Source organism: Marmota flaviventris, chromosome 2 (genome assembly GCF_047511675.1).
Source record: "Marmota flaviventris isolate mMarFla1 chromosome 2, mMarFla1.hap1, whole genome shotgun sequence".
NCBI classification, from domain to species: Eukaryota; Metazoa; Chordata; class Mammalia; order Rodentia; family Sciuridae; genus Marmota; species Marmota flaviventris.
In genome coordinates, this window is record NC_092499.1 from 149,474,083 (window position 1) to 149,500,622 (window position 26,540).

The 26,540-nt window shown below is 43.5% G+C and overlaps 1 protein-coding gene across 1 annotated transcript in view; it reads right to left on the reverse strand.

The window, feature by feature from the left end:
- The window catches only part of Adamts17 (ADAM metallopeptidase with thrombospondin type 1 motif 17), a 344,165-nt gene that overhangs the window by 60,607 nt on the left and 257,018 nt on the right, over positions 1 to 26,540 (reverse strand). Inside the window, exons 16-18 of the mRNA XM_027922179.3 lie at positions 13,298 to 13,455; positions 9,973 to 10,132; positions 7,422 to 7,557 (exon numbers count right to left, since the gene is read on the reverse strand). Of these exons, the coding sequence (XP_027777980.3) occupies positions 7,422 to 7,557; positions 9,973 to 10,132; positions 13,298 to 13,455 (454 nt within the window). The remainder of the gene's footprint in view (positions 1 to 7,421; positions 7,558 to 9,972; positions 10,133 to 13,297; positions 13,456 to 26,540) is intronic.

The window sequence follows — 26,540 nt, forward strand, 5'->3', positions numbered from 1 at the left end:
TTAGGGCTTGTGTTGAGGTGTACATGTTTTATAACTGTCATGTCTCCTTTATTCTATTCTCATTATAAATGTATCTCTAGTAGCATGTTTTTAAAAAAACTATTTTGTTTGTTATGAGCATAACACTCATGTTTTCCTATTGTGGCTTCTTTTTGCATGCTACCTCTTTCCCCATACTTTAATATATCTGTATATAAATATGTACTTTTAGGGAGAAAAGAATGATCTTTAACTAACTGTGGACTCTTCATTCCTGTAAGAGTTTGCCAGCACAAAACTCCGTCAAAAACCCCAAACCAAAACAACAACAACAACAGAAAAACTCCCCAAACAAAAACCTTCATTAGATCTCATGGGGAAGAGTGTTCTGGGGTGCAGTTTAGTGCATCTAAGCTCATTTCTGAAACTTCTCCAGCAATTTTTCAGGTTAGGAATCCTTCTGCTGTCACTCTCCTAATAGAGCCATTTCTTCTATTATCTCTTACATTTTTTTCCAGAGCCTGGGGAATAGGTTTTCCCTTCATTTCTGATGGATCACTTTGTAACAAAATAAGAAGAAATTCAATATAGTAACATGCTTTTTTTTTGGTATAATAACAAAACAAAACAAAACCACATCCTTGAGTTAGTACCTTCTAAACTGGGGCTCACTCTGAGGTGGTGGTCCCAAAGCCAGGGTTAGTAGTAATCAAAGGCAGGGTTTACAAATTATTGTTCTTATTGCTTTTGTTCTTTAAGTATACCTCAGATTGAATTCCAACTTTTCCCTTTATTTTTCTTTTCCTATAGTATTACATAAAAAGTGAAATAGAAATATCAAGTGCTTGATGGTCTTTACATTTTATTACTCAGGAAAGTCAGGAAGAGAGAAGGCCCTCTTTTGATGAGTTGCGGAGTCCATGAGAAGCATTTCCTGACAGAAATAACACAGGTTCCTGTGAACTTGGTTTCTGGGAGTTTGCTCGTCTTCTGTAATAGCCAAAGGGAGGGACATTGGGATAGTCGGAAGAATTCAGAAAATGCTTTCTCTTCTTCCATCTTGCTTTGCTTCTGAATGTAGATAAGTAAGGAAGGGCTTCAAAACTTTACTATTTAAGCCCAAGTAAGATCCTTGGATTTGGATAATGTTAGAAAAGAGTTCCAGATCCAACGACTAAGTTTCTCCTCACCACTCATACACCACCACCAAGGCATGGAGTGGACCAATAGAACCAGGGTGATTCACAATTAGATTTACTCATTTTATTTTAGAAGAAAACAGGAAGTAAAAAATTTAAGTTTCTAATAGCAAGAAAACAACTAAACAATGACATCTTTTCAATCATATCTGTAGCTGAAGATCCAGGATTTATTCTTAAGTCACAGCCTCCAAATCCCCTCTCTGCATACGTGTGCATGCATGTGCACACATGGAACATGCTTTAATAAGAAAATGAGGTATTCCATTCAATTTTAACCCAAAACAAGGCCAGCTGGGTTAAGATAATTGAGCAAGGAGGACAGATTTAAAAACCAAATGCACTTCCTCGCAGATGACTATTCAATTCAATTGCCAGTAAGTTGTTGAATGTTCTTTTCTGAATCACCCTAATTCAATGTACAGTACAGTATGTACTGCCTGGGAAGAAGTTCAAATCATAAATACTGTAGGGAAATATCTAATAACTTGGAATGGCTTCTCAAGTGGCTAATAAGCTCGCAAAGACTGCAAAAATGTTAAATCTGGTAAAGCATGAGCTCGGTGCTCCGAGGAGAGCACACTTCACTGTAGCCCCTGCTTCCTCGCTCCAGGACTAGCTGGGGCTGGGTCTCCAGGGTCTGGCACACAGCAAGGCTCTTTGGATGCATATGACAGGGGGCCTCTTCCCTGCAGACTGTGGTCAGCAAGGTGAAGGCTGCCGGCCACAGTCATAACAGCTGAGCTGATCTGTGATTTCTGCCTCTCCTGCCAATGTAGGGGCTGGGTTTGCCGACGTGTTTGTGTTGGTGTGCAAGATGCTGGAGAGAGGCCATCTGCCCTGCGTGTCAGATTCCAGATTCCATATGGTTACGGCAGGGTTCAGGAGAAGTATCCACAGAGCTAGGCACAGGATTAGAATAAAGAGGTGCTAATGGTGTGCAGTTGGGAAGGCAAAGGAAACTGCGGGGAACTCAATGGAAAAAGAGGGTGGAAGAAAATTAAAGAGTGATCAGGAGAAATAAAGGAAAATACAAGGAAAAAAGACAAACATCACTGTTGTTTTAAAGGTCAAAGAGTAACAATAATATAGAAAGGCTCTCTCACTCTGCCAGGTTCAACAGCATCTTGCCTTCATCAGAAAAGTTCATGCACTGGGTTCTTGGGCTCTTCCAGGCTACAGGGGCGTCCTCCAATCACACCCACCCCCTCTGAAATGGACACTTTTTCTGCAGACTCTACACACCTCCAAGTCCCACCCACTTTACACAGGGGTTTTACTTATGTGTTAAATTGCCTTCCCTTTTTCTAGCACTCATTTCCAAAGTGGAACCTCTCCACTTGTCTTTGTGCACAAGCACAAGTCCATTAACTACAGGTTCTTGTGAAAGACTCATGACAACTACTAGATCCTGCTCTGCAATAATTCAAATGTTATTGTCCAAATACATTTACAGAGTACATATTCAGAGGCTGAATAGCTGTATCTAGTATGTGTATGTGTGTGTGTGTGTGTATATATACACAAATAAGTATGTGTATGCATAGGTTTTTTTTTGTGACATGGTTTCACTAAGTTGCCCAGGGTGATTTCAAACTTTTCTTCTTCTTCTTTTTTTTTTTTTTTTGTGGTGCTGGGGAATTGAACCCAGGGCCATGTGAATGAGAGGCAAGCACTCTGCCAACTAAATTATATCCCCAGCTGGTTTCAAACTTTCAATCCTCCTGCCTCAGTCTCCTGAGTCCCTGGGATTATGGGTGTGCAACACTGTACCTGGTGTATGTATATAACCTTTAGGATTTGCAAGAAATTTTTTCTTTTTCTTTTTTAATTTGTTCTTTTGAGTTATACATGACAGTGGAATCTATTTTGATATATTTATACAAGCATGAAATATAACTTATTCTAATTAGGATCCCAGTCTTGTGGACGTACATGATGGTAAGATTCATTGTGGTATATTCATATATGAACATAGGAATGTTATGCCTGATTAATTCCGCTGTCTTTCCTAATCATATCCAACCCCCTTCCCTTCACTCCCCTTTGTATAATCCACTGAGCATCCCTCCACCCCCCCACCCCCCAATTGTGGGTTAGCATCCACATATCAGAGGAAAACATTCAACCTTTGGTTTTTAGGGTTTAGATTATTTCACTTAGCATGATAGTCTCCAGATCCTTCCATTTACTAGCAAATGTCATAAAGTCATTCTTCTTTGTGGCTAATACTCCATTGTGTATATCTGCCACAATTTCTTTATCCATTTATCTCTTGGTGGTATCTAGGTTAGTTGCATAGTTTAGCTATTGTGAATTGTGCTGCTATAAACATTGATGTGGCCATGTCACTATAGTTTGCTGATTTTAACTCCTTTGGATATATACTGAGGAGTGCGATAGCTGGGTCAGATGGTGCTCCATTCTTAGTTTTCTGAGGAACATTCATACTGTTTTCCAGAGTGGTTGTGCTAGTTTGCAGCAGTTTCATCAGCAGTGTTCAAGTGTTCCTTTCTTCCCACAACCTCACCAGCATTTATTGTTCGTATTCTTGATTCTTGCCATTCTGACGGGAGGTGAAATCTCTGTAGTTTTAATTTGCATTTCTCTAATTGCTGGGGATGTTGAACATTTTTTCATAGATTTGTTGACCATATTTTTTCTTTTAAGAAATGTCTGTCTAGTTCCTTTGCTTATTTATTGATTGGATTTTTCTTTGTGTGTGTGTGTGATATTTTTTGAGTTCTTTGTATAGGATTTGCAAGAATTCTGAAATCTATTGTCAAACATATTTTTTTAAAAATTTTTATTGTTGGTTGTTCAAAACATTACATAGTTCTTGATATATCATATTTCACACTTTGATTCAAGTGGGTTATGAACTCCCATTTTTACCCCGTATACAGATTGCAGAATCACATCAGTTACACATCCATTGATTTACATATTGCCATGCTAGTGTCTGTTGTATTCTGCTGCCTTTCCTATCCTCTACTATCCCCCCTCCCCTCCCCTCCCCTCCCTTCCCTTCTTCTCTCTCTACCCCCTCTACTGTCATTCATTTCTCCCCCTTGTATTATTTTTCCCTTTACCCTCACTTCCTCTTGTATGTAATTTTGTATAACCCTGAGGGTCTCCTTCCATTTCCATGCAATTTCCCTTCTCTCTCCCTTTCCCTCCCACCTCTCATCCCTGTTTAATGTTAATCTTCTTCTCATGCTCTTCGTCCCTACTCTGTTCTTAGTTACTCTCCTTATATCAAAGAAGACATTTGGCATTTGTTTTTTAGGGATTGGCTAGCTTCACTTAGCATAATCTGCTCTAATGCCATCCATTTCCCTGCAAATTCTATGATTTTGTCATTTTTTAATGCAGATTAATACTCCATTGTGTATAAATGCCACATTTTTTTTATCCATTCGTCTATTGAAGGGCATCTAGGTTGGTTCCACAGTCTTGCTATTGTGAAATGTGCTGCTATGAACATCGATGTAGCAGTGTCCCTGTGGCATGCTCTTTTTAGGTCTTTAGGGAATAGACCGAGAAGGGGAATAGCTGGGTCAAATGGTGGCTCCATTCCCAGCTTTCCCAGGAATCTCCATACTGCTTTCCAAATTGGTTGCACCAATTTGCAGTCCCACCAGCAATGTAGAAGAGTACCCTTTTCCCCACATCCTCGCCAGCACTTGTTGTTTGACTTCATAATGGCTGCCAATCTTACTGGAGTGAGATGGTATCTTAGGGTGGTTTTGATTTGCATTTCTCTGACTGCTAGAGATGGTGAGCATTTTTTCATGTACTTGTTGATTGATTGTATGTCCTCCTCTGAGAAGTGTCTGTTCAGGTCCTTGGCCCATTTGTTGATTGGGTTATTTGTTATCTTATTGTCTAATTTTTTGAGTTCTTGTCAAACATATTTCTTTAGCCAAACAATAAAAACTCATGATGATTCACTTTCGTGTGTCCTCTGGTCCTCTTTAAGTAACAATAAAGGGTCAGATGGTTCAGAATAAATGAAAACAAACAATCTGACAAACAAAACCAGCTTAGAGGAGACACTAGGCATTTCTTTTTCTAGGATCTAAGGCAAATTCCAGGTGCTGTCATGTCTTTTATCAATTTCATTTTCTCCTCTGGTTATAGAAATTCCACTCATTCTTTGAGTCCACTTCCCATGACTTCATAGTCAGGATGAGACTAGAAGTGGGTGGGATAGAAGAGAGAGCGGTGGCCAGGGAGAAAACCTTGACCTTACCACCTTGGTGCCAAGGAGAGTGCCTGGTGATTGGGAAGGTGCTAGATAAATCCACGTTGAATGGACGAATAGTACACAGGAGGTGTAATGTGTGCTAAGAGCTAGGCTGGATGCTGAGTAGCTGAACAATTAGGCAATGAAAAAAGTCCAGTATGAGTTGTTCCCATAGAATCTTCTCCATTTTTAAAGGATGCAGAATCCTTGAGTTTTTGGCTTTTAACCCTTTTTCTTTGGAGTTCTTTGGAGGTGCTGTGGGTCCACTTTGAGTGAAGGGGAGGCTCCAAGTATGGGACCCACATCATGTATCTCTCATGACACATGAGAAAGCCTGTACAATGGCAAGTCCTTTCTTCTTTGGTGCCACATGTTTGTGACTGTGTGATTGACTGACTGATAGGTTTGAGGAAAGGCTGCCAATACCCAAGACACCCAATAGGATTCCTTTTTGCAGCGAGCACTTCCTTAAGGCCTTCAGCATTGGGATGGATTTTCATTCTTAATTTTCCAAGGAGCATATTAAATCAATGTAACAAGCCTGAATTTGTTCTCCCTCCCATATTCTGTCTCTCACTCAAATACATTTAAGAGTTTGACAAAGCAAAGGGGGCTTGGTGCAAAAGCCAAATGCTTTGTGAAACTCCTGCATAAGGCAAGAAACACAAACTGAGCTTAAGAAACCTGAAAAACTGCCATAGCAAAAGCCCAGTCTAGTTAGAAAAGGTAGGCATACCTTAACATGATCCACAGAACCACAAACCAAAAAACATTCACCTCACCTCAGAGAAGATTGAGAGGCCAAGAGATAACAATGGTCAATGTAACATGGTACCATGCTCCAGTAAAATGACTGCAAGGACAGAGGCAGAACTGATTTCACACAGTTCATCTTCTAACAACCCAGGAGCTCACTCCAGAGCATGTGAGTCACAAGGCCATGAAAGCTGGGCTGGGATGGAAACAACACACACCAAGATCTGCACTCACTGGCAGAAATTTCACTGGAACAGGCCAAACGCAGACATTGCACACTCCCTCCTGGCCACTCAGACTCTAACATTTATTTCCTTGTCCTCCAAGACAAAGTAATTTAGGGGGAGTCAATGGTTACTACTTGAAAATGTGTAGCAATGGCTATTTTTTCCCTCTGAGATATTATCAGTAGTTTCTTATAAGCTTCTTCCAGCTAGGGTTGCACATTTCCATGAAAGTTCTGATTTGGTAGGCAGAAATTTAGTACAGTCATGCACTATATAACATTTTGGTCAATGGTAGACCACAAGTACGACATCTTGGTCATGTAAGATGATAACGGCACCGAAAAATTCCTATCACCCAGTGACGTTGTAGCTGCTGTGATGCTGTAGCAAAATGGACAACTCAGATGTTTGCGGTGATGCTGGTGGAAGCAACCTACTGTGCTGCCAATCACATAAAAGCACAAACATGCAATTGTGTACAGTGTATAGTGCTCGTTAATGAGAATAAATGCCTTGTTACTCGTTTGTGTATTTCACATACCATACTTATTGTTATTTTGGGATAGATTCCTTATAAAATCATCTGCCTTCTCTAAGATGGAATGCCTCGTTGCTCCAGCAGCAGCCTCACACAGCTTGTGTTTACTACATCTTCTTCTCTAGCTCTCAATTTACCCTCATGTTGCTTTGTTCACATGACTGAGGAGCAGCAGGCTGTACATATGTGTAGTGTGTAGGAGGCTGTGTCACTGAGGTTTGTGAAGGAACACACCATGATATTTGCATAAGGAAACCACCTAATGATGCACTTTTCAGAACATGTTCCTGTTGTAAAGTAATACACTATCATTTTGAACAAGCAGAAACCACTCAGCAACAGAATTAATTAATAGAACATGGCAGAGTCCAGCATTAAGTGTATCAGGTGTGACTCACGCTCCCCCTGCCCCACCGTGTGCACTGCTGCTGCCCCAGATCCTATGGGGCTAAGCTAAGGACAGAGCTCCTTACCGTGACTGGCATGGGTGTGTATTGCACCTTCGGACCTGGGGCTCAGGGCGGCTGGCTTGAGGGCAGTCACTGTCATTCACCAGAGTCGTGGTCTTATTAACTATTCGTGTGCATGACACGATGGTTCTGCGTTCCCCTGGAAACCAAACCATAGGGGTGAGAGAGGTTATGGCTGCAAACACCTGGAGAGGCCATTCATTCATATGTACAGAGGAGTGTTTGGGGGCAATTATTGATCACTGTGTCCTTTAAAATGGTGTCATATTGGTTGTGTGTGTGTGTGTGTGTGTGTGTGAGAGAGAGAGAGAGAGAGAGAGAACTGTCAACTAAGGGTTGAGGTGTATAAGACATGTGGCAGGGGCAGTGTGGGACAGGAGAGGCCAAAACAAGATCAGAAAGCAGCAACACCCCAGATCAGCGGTGTCCTTGGAAACTTCTTAATACACTGAAGCCAAAGTTTTGATTTGTGTCTTTCATTTCCATCAAAGACTGCCAATCATTTGATGTGTTGACCAGGGTGGCTGGTATGAAGGACACGCAGACTTGCATCCCCTGGCAGGCATTCCAGGGCTGATCTGTACTTGTCCACTTAGACAACTTGTACACTTGTGCATCATGTGTTCCTTGGTAGTTTTGTAAACCCATTAGCATTCCTTGGGTATTCCCAAAGCACCCTAAACATTGTGTGGTACAACTTTGTCATGGAGACTGAATGATTGGCAGTTAGAGGGGTGGCTCTGGAGCCAGGCTGTGCAGGTTTAAGTCCTGGCTCTGTCAGGAATAGTGTCATAGTAGATATGGGATCAGAAGTTGGCTGCCATGCTTCTGTGTCTTGAGTTCCTCCAGTGGGCTGCTTCACCTAACCTCCTGATGCCTTGGGGTGCCTCAGTGCTATTAGAGTGAATTAATACAAATAAGGTCCTAGAATGGAACATGGCAGGAGGTTAACACTTCATCTGCTATATTGCTGTCATCCTTATTATTTGGGAAGAGTGACAATAAAAGATTAATAGGGAGCCAAGTACAACTCTTTGGATCACAGATTCCTTGCAGGATGTCTTTTGGGGAAATTTGTCATGAAGGAATGAAATAAATATTATGGAGTCCTGAGTTTCTCTGTGGGTTCCCACTGCCCACAACTGCAGCCTTGTGTGACTATGAAAGCTCAGAGCTCCTCTGGCCAGCTTTCAGGTTTGGCACCAGGTCTGACAACTGTAGGCAACTGGAAGTCATCAGTGTCATAAAGGAATTACCATCAAGCCAGGAGTGATGGTGACAGAACAGGTCTCCTGGCCCAGCAGGAGCTCGATCACTGTTCCATCTGGGTGGAGTTTAGTGTGCAGTGAGCCACCCAGGAGGAAAGGTCTGGTTGCAGTCAAAGGTATAGGTGTTGGCTGCTGGATTTGGAGGTTGGAAGAGCAGTGGCTGAAGTCCTGAGGGAAAAGGGGGTTCTTGGGGAGAGATGCAAAGTAGGAGGACCACAGAGCTCATGGTGGACCCCCAAGGCTATACCAATTGCCATGGGCTGCTTGAGGAGGAGGCTGAGAACAAACTGGGAAGTTACCCAAGATGCATAGAAAGGAAATCACAGTTGATGCTGGCAGTATCTTATGGGCTTAATCTAAATGCTGTGGCTTAATTTCCTACCTATGAAAAATGGATGAAGTACTTAGATGGTAAACAATCCTCTACACAATGGGTTTCTGATCAAGGGTATCTTAGCAGTCAGTAGCCATTCAGCATGGAGATAGGTGAGGCTATACCTGGGTTCTACCCTGCCATGACTGCCACCCAGAGTCCTGGTTAACTTTCTATCCTAAATCTATGCCCATCAGAACCCACCAATCCTGTGTCCCATCTCTCATGACCCTGTGGTAAACTACAGTGTACAAAGGGGCTGCTGGCTGAGAGTTCAGAAGAGCTTCCTACTGCTTCTTCTAGAGGACCCAGTAATAAACAAAATGCCTTTTGCTCAAATCAATTCTTGGAGCAGGACAGTCACTGGCTCATCCTGAAGTATCCATAGTGGATGAGAGGGGCAATCATCTCTAGAGGTGAAGAAATTTAGGTGTTGAGAGGCAAGTCATTTGCTGAGGTAGGATGAGAAGCTGTGCAGTCAGCTCAGAATGTTTTACCCAACCTGTAGGGGTTCGTTCTGTAGTGGGGTTACTGAGGCAAAAAGCAAAGGGTATCTGGGAGCAGGCAGAGATGTTGTCTGGTGCCCTTCCACCAGGTGATAATAGTTGAAGGTCTATCCTGTTCACTCACAGGGCCAACCTGTCATACCTGTAATGCAGCCATGCACTGGCCTAATCTCTACTCCTAGGTCCATGCCACAGGGAAAGGAGCATTCTCCATACACTAATGTATGGGCACTGAGAAGGCCCTGCTCAAGTGTTCTGCAGACAGTTCTTGGTGGGACTTGGGTAAGTTCCTATGGAAATGCAGGGACCTCCCCATGCTCTGAGTGCTGGCTGCAGAGGCCCCTGGGTCCACTACTTCTTCATTCAGCACAACTGCACACCCCACCAGCCCACTGCCCGGCCCTCACCTCCTCCACACTGCACGCTGCACCCTTCCCAGCCGCTGTGGGTCCAGATGAACAAAGCGTCCTGTGGCTTTGCTGGTTCACTTTGATTTTCAGCGGTGTAGTTTACAGGAATGGTGTATTCGTAATGAATTCCATAATTCTGGTCATGAAATAACAGCACCTGGGTCAATGGCAAAATAAAAGGCCATGATGAAATGGACCAGGAGCCCACAAAGTTTCCAAGTGTGCAAACCAGGCCACCTTGAAGCTGTTTCTCTTCAAGGGGTAGAAAACAGGTTCAATCTAGGGGATGCTCCTTTATCTCAACCTTGGATTCCTCAGGGCGTGGGGCAAATGCACATCATCATAGGGGACCTGTGTACATGAGGACTTTGGGGCTGAACAAGTCTATAGATTCTTTGTGGCACTATTCCCAGAGAGCTGGTCCATTCAGAGCAAAGCCCATGTTTGCCCATGTTTCTACAATGCTGTCCTTGCACACATGAAAGATACACATACACTGCATTCACCTAGAAAGACATCTAAACACAGAGGATTACTCTATTTCTTTAAAAATGAGCACTGTGTCAGGCATGGTGGTGCCTGCCTGTAATCCCAGTGCTGGCTGAGAAAGGAGGATCCCAAGTTCAAAGCCAGCTTCAGCCATTTAGGAAGGCCCTATGCAACTTTGTGAGACCCTGTCTCAAAATAAAAAGGGCTGGGGATGTGGCTCAGTGGTTAAGTACCCCTGGGTTCAATCCCTGGTATTAAAAAAAAAAAAAAAAGCATTGCTCTTTGTTCCCAAATCACTAGTCAGTGGTGTGTGTCAGCTGGAGCATTTGGGCAGAAGACAGGTTCAAAGAAGTGCAGCCCCCCATACCTGCCCCACAACAGTTTGGGGGACATCTAGGTCCAAGGAAGTGCTACCCTTCCTATTGCCATGGGAATGGTGTGATGACTGTGCCCATGGGGTGGCAGAGGTTTAGCTCTAGGGTTAAAGCTGACAGTGGGTGGAGGTGCAGGAAGGGATCCATAGTATTTTGTGGGGACCATCAAGCAGCTCCGGGACCCTTTTGCCTGAAGTCCTAGTGAGTGTGCAAAATGGAGGTATTTGGGAATGCAGGTGGCAAGTCCTTAAGGCCAGCAGGTGCATTATTGGCTTTATTTCTCTAGACATAAAGTTGCAAAACATGTCCTGGAGTAGCAGATTAAAGTGGCCTGACTGCAGATGATGTATCTTTAATCTAAGCTTGGAACCAGCGAATGCTCCTGGGGCTGAGCAGCTAGCAAATTCACTTCCAGCCAGAGGCTCAGGAGAAGAAGCCAGTAGGAGCTGAAGGCAGGGAGTGCCTGGCCCACCTGCCCAAACTTGGGGTAAGCCAGGTCAAAAGTTCACTCGAGGAAAGAAGCCATCTTTCCCAAGCCTCTACTGGCTTCCAAGGCTGAGTGGGGGGTGGGGTGGGGGTGCTAAGAGCATACCCAACTGAATAAACATCCCCTCTCCAACAAACAATCTTGCAGTAATGTATTTGGAAAAATGCCTCCAGTTCAAAAAAAAAAAATTCAAAAAATTGTTTAAAACTAGTCTTTAAAAGAGATCTTTATTATCTCAGTGTGGGAATAAGACTGGCAAATCGAAAATCCATATGAAACCAATTTCATGTAATTTTGGAGCCACGTATAATTTGTGTTTGCATGTGTATAATTGGTTTCAAATGCAGGTCCTTGAGATTCTGTGGGTGCTCCTAATTCTACAAGAAACATGCCCATCCCAGTTTGGGGACCAGGGCTTTCTACACAGAAGCAAAGGGGTACCCTTCATTTCTAAATTTCAGAACTGGAAGTGGCAATCATTATTGCAAGAAAGAAAAGAAATGAATATTAAACAAGGGCTGAAGCTTCAGCCACGCAGGAGTTGCTGTTTCTGAGTTTTGTTTCTTGGGTTCTGAACGATGCCAGGCTGTATACTTGCTTTAATGGGTGACAACCTGCTCAGTTTACAAAGCTTCTGGTAAAGAAGGGAATGCACTCATCTTGGTGCTTGCTAGAGGGAATAAACTCAGGGGCTAATGGGTGGTGTTTATATTTGGACATCCTGTCTTTTGCTTCCTTTCAACCCCTCTGAATACCTGCTTTAAACACAGAATACAAGGACTTGTTTTAATGACACTGACTAGGAAACAATCTCATCACAGAACAATGGCTATAGTGTGGGTTCTTGGGTTCCAGAAACCTACTTGCAGGAATACATTTGAAATAGATTTTGTGAGCTAAGAGTTGCACAGGCAAACGTGGAAACCCACTGGCTTGTGTCTCACTAGAAACTGTAACAAGGTTAATGCCACCATCATGGAGCAACACCTGCACTGGGTGTTGGTGTTCACAGCGGACTCCCTGGGGTGGTTTCACCTAACCTTGAATAGCTGTAGATTGTTGGGGATCACAAATCAATGGGGAAAAGAACTTCCAGTCAGAGACTCTGCTAGGCACTGAGGACAAATGTACTTTGATGACAGGTGCATAGGTGCCACAAGTCCTGTTCTTTGGAAGGAGACACGTATTCAGTAATTGTGAGCTAGCAGAAGCTAGGCATGAGACTCCTAAACCCTGAGATGAAAACAGTGGCATGAATTTCCCTGGAGATCCCTACCTCATTTAAGAAGGTACAGAGCCAATGATTAAATGGCTTACATGGTGTCTCCTGGAAACAATAGGTAAGACAAGGACACCCTGGTCCAGTACACAAGTTTCTTGAGACTCTCTGGGAAGTAAATATATCGACAGAACCCGATTCTCCTTCTCAATTCCAAATACTCATTACAAGCCGAGAGAGGCCAGATTGGACATTGAATTTGAACGTTCATTTCCAAAAGGTAGTTTTCAACTGGAGGGCATCCTGGCATCTGTTCTGTTTTGATAGTAATGGGGATCAAACCCAGGGCCTTGATGGTGCTAGGCAAGCATTCTACTACCAAGTTACTCTCCCAGCCCCTGCATCCCACCATCTGACATAACAATTTGCATGGGCTATCTGCTTCACGATGCCGAGTTTCCCTGGTTGTTACCCATGTGGATGAGCATTTCCTGGTTGGAGACAGCTCTTTTAGGAAAAGGTAAGTGTTCTGCTGGTGAAGGCAAGGAGGAAGCTTCGAGAAGGGAATTCTGAAGCATGTGGTGGAAGGGATTAGTTAAGAAAAGACCCAGAAAGGAGAAAGGAGAATAGTCCATGGCCTCATAAAACCTGGGAGCTGGATGTATCTGCTTCCTTCAGGTTCTAGGAAGAAGTGGCCTGGTAGGATTTTTGGAGCCAGCATCTTAGGACAAAGGTGCAAGCCTGGCAAGTTACCATCAAATGCAGCGGTAATTTGGTTGGTCCCTTGGCAGAAATCTTCTCCCACAGGCCCCTTCTCACATAGCGGACAGTCGTGCCAGCAATCTGGAACTCTCCAGGGAGCTCTATCTTCCAGTCACTGTTGATGGATCTCTTACTGGAGTCTTTGAGAGCTAGAAAGGAAAAGGAACACTGAGGAATCAGCAGGGTGGAGGGATCCAGCCAGGCTTTAAAGGAACCTGAGTGCAGAGTGGGTCACAGGTCGCTCCCTCCTCAGGGGGAAGAAGGGAGACCTGCAGTGAGAGGCCCTGAGCTTCCTGCACAATAAGAACAAGGGCCCTGCTCACAGAGCAAGCACTCCAGGCCCAAGGGAAGGAGAGCCCTGGGGCTGATAATATTCAGATACAAAAAGGAAGGAAATCATCCATTCATCTTACTGTTACCTACTTGGAACTTTCGTGTCAAAGCCAACTCAAATATTCAGGGTTGGGGGAGCAGTGGAGGATGGGGACATCCACAACCCATTATATTGTGCTAAACTGATGTGTTAACAGTTTTCTGAGAAATTAATTTTATTTTAATGTGTTCAAGGCTACAACATGTGTTTTGCAGCTTCAGCCAAATTCATTCATTTAAAAAATTAAAAAAATTAACATGTATTAATTATATGTGTTAATGGGGGTCTGTGTGATATTTCAATATATGCATACAACATGCATTGATCAAATCCAGCCACCCTTTATACATCTGTCCCCTTTCCCAATCTCTTGTAATTGGTTATCTACATTCAAGTAATTTTTTTAAGCTTTCACGTATGAAAGAGAACATGAGTATTTATCTTCTGTGCCTGGCTTATTTCACTTACCATAATGTCCTCCAGTTCTGCCACTTTGCTGCTAATCACAAGCAAGAAATGGGCAAAGACATGAATAGACACTTCTTTAAGAAATATAAATGGCAAAAAATATGTGAAAAATGCTCAAAATCATTAGTCTTAAGGGAAATTTAGCTTAAAAAAAACTACAATGAGAGGTCATCCTCTACCAGTCAGGATGGCAACTAGCAAAACACAAAAGCCCCAAACCAAATAACAAATGCTGGCGGAGATGTGGAGAAAAAGGAGCTCTTACACACTATTGGTGGGAATGTAAATTATTCAGCAGTGATGTTTTGAAAACTAAAGTGTTTCCTCAAAAAATAAAAGTAGACCCATCATACTGCTATTCCATTTCCTGGGTCTATATCCAAAGGAAACGAGGTCAGCATACCAAAGATACCCGCAAACTCACGTTTACTGCAGCACCCCTCTCAAAGACAGAATCCATCTAGGTGCCTCAATGGATGAATGCATAATGAAACGTGGTCCATATTCACAATGGAATAATATTCAGATACAAAAAGGAAAGAAATCATCCATTTGTTCTACTGTTACCTACCTGGGACCTTTGAAGGATAGCAGCCTAACAACTCCAACACCTCTTAAGGATTTGATACCCCCACCCTTGGCAACTCCAGCTGTTCACAGCTATGAGGGTGCACTGGGGCTGAGTGTCGTGGAGAGTCCTGGGCTTCTGGTTCCCATATTTGCTAATTTACACCTCTGCTCAGTACAAGATGTGTGGGAAGAGACAGGGAATCCACATGCTGCCAAGTGATCATAGGAGCAAATCTGGTTTTCTTTTATCTTCTCATGTAGGTTTGAAATCCATATCATCATGAGGAGAGCACTCTGTGATGAAATTCTATTTGTTCGTTGTTGTTATTTAGGAAAAATGCCCTGCAAATGACTAGAACCTACTCTGACATTTAGAAGGCAGCAAATGACAGGAGGTACCAGTAAGTCTTGGCCTCATTTCCTACAAATAAACTCCTAGGGCACCCTGTCCCAAGCCCACTCTCTCCGTATGTGAAGCTGAAACCCCTGAAGCTCAAAGCATCTCCAGGTCACTTTGGAACCCTACTAGGTCTACAGACAATGAACTCACATTCCACGCCATTCACTGTTGTCTGCTCACCAAGGACAGAAATCAAATGTCCATGTGTAATGCCAATTTTGGATAATGAGAGTTGAAACCAAAAAGGGGTCAGTTGATGCTAGATTCATCAGTCCCAGGCTGGGTTAGGACCCTGAGGTTAGGTCCTGCTTGGACTAGAGGCAGCTGAGGGATGCTGGCCGGGCACTGGCCTTGCTTCCCTTGTTCCAGGATGTCATGGTCCTGGTGCTAGTCCTGGCACACAGAGAAGATGCAGGTGGAGGGCTCTTTGGTTGTAGGAGGTGCCAAGAAGCAGGGCTATGTTCCAGCAAAGAGACTTCCCCTGCTTCTGTATCCAGGGTGGCTGTGATGGCGAGTGGCTGAGGATTATGGGACTCCAGGGAAGGCTTAGGAAAGAGAGTTCTATAACACTTGGAATCGAATCTGTTTCCCTTCAAGAAATTCGGTATACCCTCACTTGAAATTTTCTGGCTACTCAAAGGAGGTGAAAATACTGGGGACACTTAAAACTTTTATCTTCCAATATGACCTCCAGCTAAACACTATTTAAGGAATACATCTTCTGGTTTAGCTCTTTAATATACTATACCTATTTAATCTTCCCAATAAATACTTTCCTCACTTCATAGATGAAGAAATGCACAGCGAGGTTAAGCAAATTGATAAAGACACACAGGCTCTAAAGTTATAGAGATCAGAACCTAACAGGCCATGCCTGACACACTTATTGCACTGGCAACTTTTAATTCTCATCTGATTTAGGTCATAGCATTAGACTAGATGTTATGATATGTCATAATGCTGAAATGTGAGAATGTTAAGACTTATACTCAAGTAGAACAAATACCAGGCCCTAATTGCTACTGGCGATTGTATTCTATTTACCCTTATAAAAAATAACTAATCTCATGGATCTCCAAAGCTTCCAGTGAGCTAATCATCTAAAACATATTTGGTTATGTGAACTCATGGTGAATCCAGGTGAAGTACAACCTCTCTGTAGATTTGGAAAGTGGTTTCCCGCATATGCATGTACATATTTCATTTGAAGGGGTGGTGCAAGCTGGCGGGAAACAGACAAAAAACAAGGGGGCAGAGCCCTCTAAGAAACATTCAGAAAGAACAAGCTGGGGACACATGTGGCACAGCAGTGGCAGGCACCTGCCAGTCCCTCACCCTATTCTGAGGGTTTCCTGGTGGGGGCTAAAGACAAACAGCTTCTGCTTTCAGGGAGCTGACAGTTCAGAAGGAGGCAGAAAACAGGTCAATGGAATGTGTCCATCCTAACAAGAAGCATGTCCAAGGTCAGCAGTGCATGGGGACAGAAGCATTGGAAGAATCACCCTTTGCCCTGAGCCTGTCAGACCAGAAGGGGGAAGAGGTACCAGAGAGTGTGGCAGGCCTGAGGAGGCCACCAAGGGTTTCCCCAAGATCAGCTCCTGCAGCAGGGGAGCTGAGGGAAGAAGCAAACACAGGGGAAAGGGATGTCTCTCCAGAAGTCTGGCCAGGAAAAGGAGGCAAGCGATGGAGGGCAGCTATACAAGAAGGAGGGAGAGGTCACTGCTGTGAGAGGAGCAGAGGTCGCTGAACACAGGAGTCAGGCAGAGGAGCAAAATACCTCTTTGAAGCTGTGTGCTGCTCAGGACTATGCCTGGCCCACCCCGGGAACCCCAGTGCCAGAAGCTGGGGCAGCAGCTCTGCTGCTTGCCTGGACCAACTCCTTAACCCAGCTGATCCTGCATTTATCAATGGTCACCCACATTCACTGGCCAATGCTGGACTTCCTGCCTTGGCCCAGGCCTTGGGTGTAGAATCCTGGCCCTGACCTGTTCCTGTTTTAAGGCCATTTTGAGTACCTAGTATACTTATTACCCGGCATCTATTTCTCTCCCTTCGAGGGAAACTCAAAGTTTCCCTTGGGAATATGTTGTCTCTCTAGTCACGTGAGGCTGATTCTTAACTGCACCCCAGCTCCAAATATGGGCCACCACCCAGTCCTGGTCAGCAGGACTTCTGTGCAAGGTGGATAGAAGCAGCTTTCTTTCCATAGGTTAACTATGGACTCAACGTAAGCCTGGATCTGCCACTACATGGGAAGAGGCCCCCAGAGAGGATGGGGTACCAGGATGGAGACTATTTCCTGTGACATGACTACATGTCCCTGGATCCACCAGTACCTGAAGTAAATGCTCAGCAACTGAGAAATGGTTTGGCTTTCATGCGTGTTTTGGAGGTTGGTTCTAAAATAATGCTAATCATAATGAGAGCCGAACAGGTGGAGAAAGAAAAATCACTGTAATGAATTCCTAGCAATCACTTAGTACTCCTTGAGACATAGAAGGCCTGGCACACTCTCATTATTCCATACTCTCTCCTCTGGGCCTTGGCTCCCGCCCCAGCAGTATCCTCCTGACAAGGCAGCTCTTTTCTGTTAGTTTTGTGTGCATATGTTCCCCGGTCCTTTTGGTAAAATGCTTTAAAGTGACTTATTGACTTGGAGAATTAAAACTACCCCACTTCATGCCAAAAGTCAAACATCTGCAAGGTCAAGAGTGGGAAGGGCTAGAAAAGGGCAGAGGGGGGCACACCTGGAGACAATTAGAAAACCATCTCTGGGACACCGCACAGAGGCATGAGGTTGGCGGGGGAAGCCCACTCCTGCCATGAAAGGCGTGGCTGTGGGGGAGACAGGGCAGCAGCAGCAGCCACAAGTGGAAAAGATGGAGGTGGAACCTGTGTGGACCTGTGCCTCAGCCCTTTGAGCACAGACCAGGTCTTGCCTGCCCAAAGGGGGTGGGCAGAAGAGACATTTTAGGAGGTGGTCTATAGGGATGGGAGAAGCCACAAGTGTCTGGGTAGAGTCTGCGAATTGAGGAGTGACATGAAGGAGCCAGCCTATGGCTAATGGGATACCCTGGGGTATTCCTTGGCCACTGATGGAGAAGAACATAGTGAAATCTGCCTCTCTGGAAAAGATAGCTCCATGAAAGCACATGTTCCTACCAGATACGTAAATATCCTCACTCAGGAGTTCTGGTTATTCACTTGCCATTGGTGAACAGGAAGTTAGGAAGCTGGGAAGAGACTTCACTGTTGACTCTCACAAGCCACCTGAAGCTCTGAAGATGACACTCTGCTTTGGAGGTGCTGATTGGCAGCTGGGGAGCTGGGGAAATCGCAACTCTTACATTTTCTGAAAGAAGGAAATCTGTATACTTAAGGACTGATAACGTAGTCCACTTGGCCCCACCTCCCCAACAAAGAGCTGACAACCCTTCCCTCAAGACTGTTGCTATTGATGACATTTGCTCATTCATTTCTCATTGGAAGGAAAGCAGGCAGAGTCAAAAGTAGGAAGTCGGCAGCTCCAAGAGATATAGAGATCACTTCCAACCTTTTCAGTGGGAGTAACTTAGTCAGCAAGATATAAAATTTGCAAGTTCCTGTGGTCTGTACTGAAAAATCAGAACTTTCCACTAAAATCAAGAATTTGGTGCCTGATATTATTTCAAAAGGGTGAGACTTCAGTCTCAGAGTCTGTTGGGATGTCAAGATTACTCATAACAGTGAACAAACAGGTCCAATGTGGAGTTCAATGGTGCAATGACTTGGTGAACTCTCACCTCCTGTACCCTTGTGCAATAGTGAGGGCTGCTCTCCTTCCTTCTGTGAGCTGTGCAGAGCAGGCTTGGTTGTGCTTTCAAAGCACCTCTATTTGTGAGTCCCTTCCAAGGCCTTGTGCATAATGTGTCCTTTTTCTTTTCTTTTTGTACTAGGGATTAAATCCTCCAGCACTTGATCACTAAGCCACATCTCTAGCCAGTTGTTTTTTTTTTTAATTTTTAATTTTGAAACAGGGTCTCACTAAGTTGCTGAGCCTGGCTTTGAACTTGCCATCCTCCTGCCTCAGCCTACAGGCATGTACCACAGCATCCAGCAAGCATCCTTTTTCTTAAAGAAGACCCCCCCACTTTAAATAAACTCGAGGTTCCACAATTTCCTGCCCCTCTCAATCCTTAGGCATCAATGGGTAGAGCCAAGTCTCCTTTGTCTGAAAGCACTTGAAATGCAATTAGTTTGCATTTGCAATCAGAATTTGGGGATCCAGAATAGACTCAACAGGGGTAATCAAGATGATTACAGATGCCTTTTTTTTTTTTTTTGAGAGAGAGAGAGAATTTTTTAATATTTATTTTTTAGTTTTCGGTGGATCCAACATCTTTATTTTATTTTTATGTGGTGCTGAGGATCAAACCCAATGCCCTGCGCATGCCAGGCGAGCGTGCTACCGCTTGAACCACGTCCCCAGCCTAACAGATGTTTTTATATCGCAGGCAAGCAACAGAGTTCAGAACAAAGGCAATTCCTCTGGCCACTTGATTATATTTGCTAAGTCTGAAGTTCTGATTTGCTGGGGAGATTTCTCCTTGCTGCTTCTACCTGGGCCAGAGGTTAGATGTTTTAAACCACTGTCCCCCAAAAAATAAGAGTGCATGCTTTTGTGGATATTGCTCAGAAGCCTCTCAATGATTGGAAAGACTTTTATGGGGCACCATAAGGGTGGGATTCACACTTTACCTTGAGACTATGGCTGAACAAAACCCTCTAAATGGCTGAGAATGCAAGGTCAAATGCTGAATGACAGGTCGTTTGGGGGCTCTTCTTCTTGGTGGACATTTATGCATCATTCCTGGATTTCCAGGCTCTACAGGGGAAGACAGTGAGTCATACTAGGGAGTAAGGAGGGGGCATTCCTCACGGGGTGCCCCAACAGAGCTGGCTGCTGGCAGATGTGAACACCCAACCTGCTCACATGACCTCCCTTGGCACCACACTGTGAAGAAGCTGGGGTGGTTCTCTCTTTGCTTCTCTCCCTCCTGAATTCAACTGGAAGACCTGACCCACAGCCAACCTACTTCTAATCCTGGCATCCAGTCAGCTCCAGCTCCTTTTATTTCTACTCGGAGTTCTGCCAGCTCTGTTCCTAGCTATGGATACAAACTGCAGAGGCATTTCCTGTTCCAGGTGGTTTTGAGCAGAAAGCCAGCCAGTGTGGGTTGAAGGTAGGTGGGGTAAAATTCTTCAGGAACTGCTCCCAGCAAATATGAGAGTAATTCAAAGTTATACTGGGTCGACTTCCAAAGCACCCGGCCCCAAGTGGAAACAAGGCTTGTTGGAACGAACTAAGTTTAGAAACATAACCAGCATGGACCACCTTCGGGCTTGCTCTTGTCCATGTGCCAGGCCCCAGAATATTGGGATTATGATTTTTTTTGGATAAGATAAGGGGACCAAGGCTGACTCCAAGCTCCCAAGGAGGTTTAGGGCTTCTGGGGAGCTAAATTGTTCAGAGACATTTAAACCAATGTCCTTGGGATCGAGACTGGCTTCTCTGAAGTGCACACGATGAAGTAGTAACTAGGTACAGGCTTATCATGTATTTTTCAAGGAAAATGCTTTTCCATCTGTCAATTTCTGGTCCTGATTGGACACCACTGAGAAATTCTGAGAGGCTTCATGGGTTGCAGTGAACTCAGAGGAAAGGAGGAATTTGGACACACTAATAAGCCTCTTGGAACTTCAGTTTGCAATTCTATAGCACATTTACTGGGATTAGGGATCAGGCTTCTAAGGCACAGCTTGGCTCAGTGATTGGGAACCACTATTATGGGTGTCACTGTTCCTATTTGCATGTGTGGTCCATAGGCTTCTGAAGTTAACAGGGACAGTTATGAGAGCTAGCCATTCTGGGCAGCATCCACCTGTTGTTACTTGGTGACCCTAAGGTGAGTTTCAGTAAAGAGTTCATTTTTACTCTAGGACTTAAAAGGATTCTGATCCCCTTCTGTTATTCTTATACTGTCACAGAAAACCTTTTTTTTGTTGTTGTTGTTTTCTCCAGGCATTTGGGACTGGGGTCAGGCAGGGGAATGGTGTTGGAAAATCTCAGAAGCCAGAATCTGAGGCCACAGCTCTTATATGCAGGGACTCCTGCTGGTGCTTTATGGAAGAACCAACAGGTTGACCTCAGAATTGGGTTAGATCTTAGAATAACCAGATTATGATTTTGTGAATAAGGATAAAAGGTGACCTCAGCCTCCTGTGGAGGTCCAGTGTCCCTTACAGCAGAAATGTCATTCCAGGTAAGAATAGTACATCCCCAATGCACCAAATGGGAAGTATAACTTTTGTGGTAACATTAGGTGATGGGGCTTCTGATGCCAACATTGGTGAAGTTGATCCAGTTTCTTTAGGTGGGCAAAAAGAGAAGGGCTGGGCTCTTTGGGGGTGGGCCATCACTCAGAGGAAACTGCCAAAAGCAGCACAAGCCCCATTTCAGATAGCATTTATAAGCATTGTTCTATTTGTAGAGTGACAGCTGGGACAGCTGGGGAGAAGTGTGCCAGGCTTGGCTGGGACAGTGTCCATGCAGGAGAGGTTGGGAAAGACTCCAGGGCTGACAAAGACCAGCATGCATGTCCACTTGAGAGATGGCAAGGTCCTACCCTGGAAGCAGGAAAAGCAGCTGCCATCAACCTGCCAGCCCATGGGATGGGGGCAGTGGGGGCAGGCAAGAAAGCTGCAGAGGAAGAGCAAGGCTCCTGGTACCCAGGAGAGACACCCAGGGGGGCTGGGGTGCAGCGAGTCCTCCTGCCTATTCCTAAGGCAGGCATTTGTGGAGTGTCTTAGTGCTTCAAGTATTTCCAAAGTCTTACATAACAGGATTGTGGTCTTCACTGTACACTGGCCTACTGGGGATTTGCTTTTTGTCTGCCTCATTAGACTCTGAGTTTCTCAAGTAGTGATCATTTCACAGAAAGGTGTGGATCCTTTGTTGCAGTCTACAAAGGCAGGGAAGCGGACAAAGATGCATCTGTTTTCTGTCAGTGATAAAAATGGAAATAAAAGGATCTCTTGGGTCACTGTAATTTAACCCAAAGAGTTTGAAACCACAGAAATCAAGCCTTTTTTTCTTTTGCTTTCTGTTTGAATCTCAAACAGCAACTTGCAACACAGGTTGAGAGATTATGATATAAAGGGAGCTTTGAAGAGAGGACCCTGGGTTAGAAGATCAGCTACCTCTAGTTTGAAATTGAACCCAATCCAGGAACATGGGATTGGGGCTGGCAAATGAACATGGTGGTAGTATTTCTATCCTAGTGAACCAAGTGCAGGGGCAGTCTCTGGGTGCACTCCTGCCTGTGGCCCACCTCCAAAGAGCCCAGCCCTTCTCCTTCTGCCCACCTAAAGAAACCGGATCAACTTCACCAATGTTGGCATCAGAAGCCCCATCACCTAGGTGCAGTAAAGAACACTCACTGTTCAACTCAATGCTCCAACCATCCTGGTTCTTGAGGACCAGGCTGACCTTTGCTGGGGTCAATGGTGAGGCTGGAGATTAAACTTAGGACACATTCTCCGTATGAGTAAAGGCTTCGCTTAGTGATTCTTCTTAAGTTTTTAGGCTTTAACCATGGTTCTACAGAATGTAACAAAGGCCATCCGGGAATGGAATCCCATTCTGTGCAGAGATATAGGTACTTGTGCTGGAAGTCAATGGAGTTGGGGAATTTGGGGCACACAGAACTAAGTAAAAAAACATATTATTCTATGTTTCTATTCAATTTATGGTTGTTGCTCTTTTCCCAGCACAGAGGCCATCCCCAGAGCCAAGGACAGCCTGCAAGCACTTCCTACAAGTGGGGTGCTGGATGCATGCTGCTTGGGCTCCTGTTGGATAGGGATCTATTGGGGTGACTTTGGGAAACCGATGCTACCCCAGGGACTCATAGCTTCCTTTACTCTTCTGTCATCATTTTCCTTCTTGTTCAAAGCTTAGTGCTTCTGATTCCATCCCCCATGATCCATATTTGGCTGCACTTTAGCCAAATATGATCGAACTATTTTGTCCCTTTTGAGTACTCAGGTCATTACAACTAAAGGTCAGGTGTAAAGTTAGGGTTGACAGGGAATCAAATTTAGCAGGCTAACCATCAAAATCAATTCTCAGAACATAAATTGTGAATTAAATCATTTTTGTTTTACCCAGAAAACTGTGAGCAGGTTTATCTTCCACCACCCGGATCCTCCGAGCTCCAGCAGGAATGACGGCAGCTTCGATATAACCTGTGGCAACGAATGACAGACAAGTGAACCACACCTCCATCCTGGACCAAGTGCCTACACAGCATCCCCCACCCAAATCCACTCTATCACACCCGTGTGGTGGATTCAGAGACTGCAGGTTGGAACCTCAGAAATCAACGCAGACAATTAATGTGCCGTGTTCTCTCTTCTACAGCCAAACCTCTTGTCCATCCAGTTTGCAGAAAGTGCCAGCTGTATGTGACATAGGTTGAACTGAAACTCCTCTCCCTTGAATTTATATGTTGAAGTCCTCACTTCCAGTACCTGAAAGTGTGACATCATTTGGAAACAGGACAATTGCAGATGTACTCAGTTAAAATGAGGTTAGGATGAGTCTTTAATCCAATATTACAAAAGATTTTTTTTTAAAAGGAGAAATTTGAACACAGCCATGCACACAAAAGACACCATGAGAACATAAAGGCAAGATCAAGTGGTGCTTCTTTAAGCCAGGAATGCAAGGTGCCAGCAAACCACCAGGAGCTAGGAGAAAGGCCTGGAATAGATTCTTCCTTGTAGGCTCAGAAGGACCCAACCTTGCCAACACTGTGATCTCACATTCCCAGCCTCTGGAATGATGAGTCAACAGTTGGTTGTTTATGACACCTGGTTTGTAGCACTTTGTTACAGCAGCCCCAGCAAACGAGTACAGCCTGGAATTTCTCATGAATTACACCTCTCTGGTGAGTAGGTGAGGAGGACTCTGATTTCAGAGTGAGGTTCCTTTACTCTCTTCTGCAGTTTGACTTTTCTCTGAATATCCCAGGGGATGACAGCAGAAGCTAAGCAACTTGGCCTATGTATGACGAAACTATTTCTTATCCTGTGAACTGTTTTCTGAAAACAGTCATTTCTGTAACTCTCACAGTATAGACATTGGCCCCCTTTCTTGATTTTTTTTCCAAGTAGAGTGGGAGCTGCCCATGCTCTGACTGCTGGGTGCCCAGAGGGGAGGTATCTTGAGGATTCAGGGAGGAAATGACTGAGGCTGCCAGGGCAGAAGTCAGCAACTGGTTAATGCCTTGTTAACTCAGCAACTGAATCAATAAATGAGCTCAACATGACACTGAGATTCTTAAATGCAGGCTAATAATCATTAAAATTTTTTTTTTTCATTTGCTTTAGCAAATGAGATGAGGAGCTCAGTTTAGATCATGAATCCTATCCCTGTGGTTCCCAAATGCAATCATCAGAATCGGCAGAGGAGTTTAACCTCCACAAAAAATTAGAGATGTCTCAGCCCAGCTCCATAGATTATGGAAATATCTAACCCAAGGGGTTTATTTATTTATTAATTTTCCCATACTGAAGTGGCTTTATTTTTATTGTAAAAATAGTACATGACAATTCAAACAACATAAGGCATAAATCAAAATCTACCTATACCACATCACACTAAGAAAATCACCTCTAAGTGAATAATATTTTGGTGTTCGATCATTTTTCAGCATCTCTTGGTGTATATACACCCATTATTTTATGTAAATTGGGTATTATGTGTGCTTTTAAGACACTAGGAACAACTTTAAAATACAGTCATGTGCTATATGAACTTTTATGTAAAACTAAGCCAGTGACATGTTTATAAAATAATAATAGTAACTTTTTTTTGTTGTACTGGGGCTTGAACTCAGGCGTGCTTTATCACTGAGCTATATCCTCAGTCCATTTTTTACTTATTTTTTGAGACAGGGTCTCACTAAGTTGCTGAGACTGGCCTCAAACTTATGATCCTTCTGCCTCAGCCTCCCCAGTCACTAGAAATGAAGGCATGTGTCACCACTCCCAGCTAATAGTATCTTTATGAAAGACACCAACCCACACATAGTCTATGCTGTGGGAAATGTGATTACAATATACCTGCTCTGAAGTTTTTGTAATATCTGGGAGAAACACAATATGATGACCTCGGTAATACACAAAAACACTGGGCTGACTTCCATATCTCAGCACTCTAGAACAAGAGAGAACTTTCTTTAACCTCACAAGTGACAGGGGTCACATTCTCACGGTGAACCATCTTTTCAATAGGAAGTGCTCCCACATGTGTTAAATGTTACTGGTGAGAATGTACATCCTCATTCTGTTTCTGATTACAGTAGGAATACTTATATTATTTTTTCATTTGACTATAAAGTGGGTTTAGTGTTATCTATATGGGAACATAGAATGTATAACATAATGTTTCACATCTAACATGCATTGTGTATAATAAAATCGTATGATGGAAGTATACATGTATTACCATAATAAGAGTTTTATTAGGAATGTAGGTTGAATTTTGTCATATGCTTTTTCTATATCCAAGTGAAAGATTATTTTATTTTCCTCTTACTCTATTAATACTACAATTCTATGTTCTAATTTTCTATTTAGCATATTTCCTAATAACAAAATAAGTCCATACTTCTAGAATAAACCTTACTAGATCCTAATGTTTTTAATATGCTGCTGAATTTTGTTATTTTAAAAACTAATATTCATATTATTCTATTTATTTTGCAACATCATTTGTAAGAATGGTTGGCAATTTTGTGTATGCTTTCTTTATTGAATTGAATTTTAGTATTGGTATTCATCATCCTGATTTAAGAACAATTATCATTTTGGTACTTGTGCTTGAACACAAGAACACTTCACCGAGCCACATTCCCAGCCATTTTTAGTTTTTATTTTGAGACAGGATCTCACTAAGTTGCTTTGGGCCTCGCCAAGTTGCCCAGGCCAGTCTTAACTTGTGATCCTCCTGCCTTGGTTTCCTGAGTTGCTAAGAATACAGGCGTGCACCACTGTGCCTTGCTTATTCTTGATTTAATAAAAAGTGTTTTCTGTACTTCTTCTGAGATAGTTTATCTGCATTTGATTTTCAATTTTATGTACACATAAATCACAGTTGGTTATTAAGATTTTTCAATTGCTTATTTCAAATCAGTTTTAAACTTTTTTGAGAGAGAGAATTTTAAATATCTATTTATTTTTTTAGTTTTCGGTGGACACAACATCTTTTATTTTTTTATGTGGTGCTGAGGATGGAACCCAGTGCCCTGCGCATGCCAGGCGAGCGCGCTACCGCTTGAGCCACATCCCCAGCCCCCAGTTTTAAACTTATTTGCAGA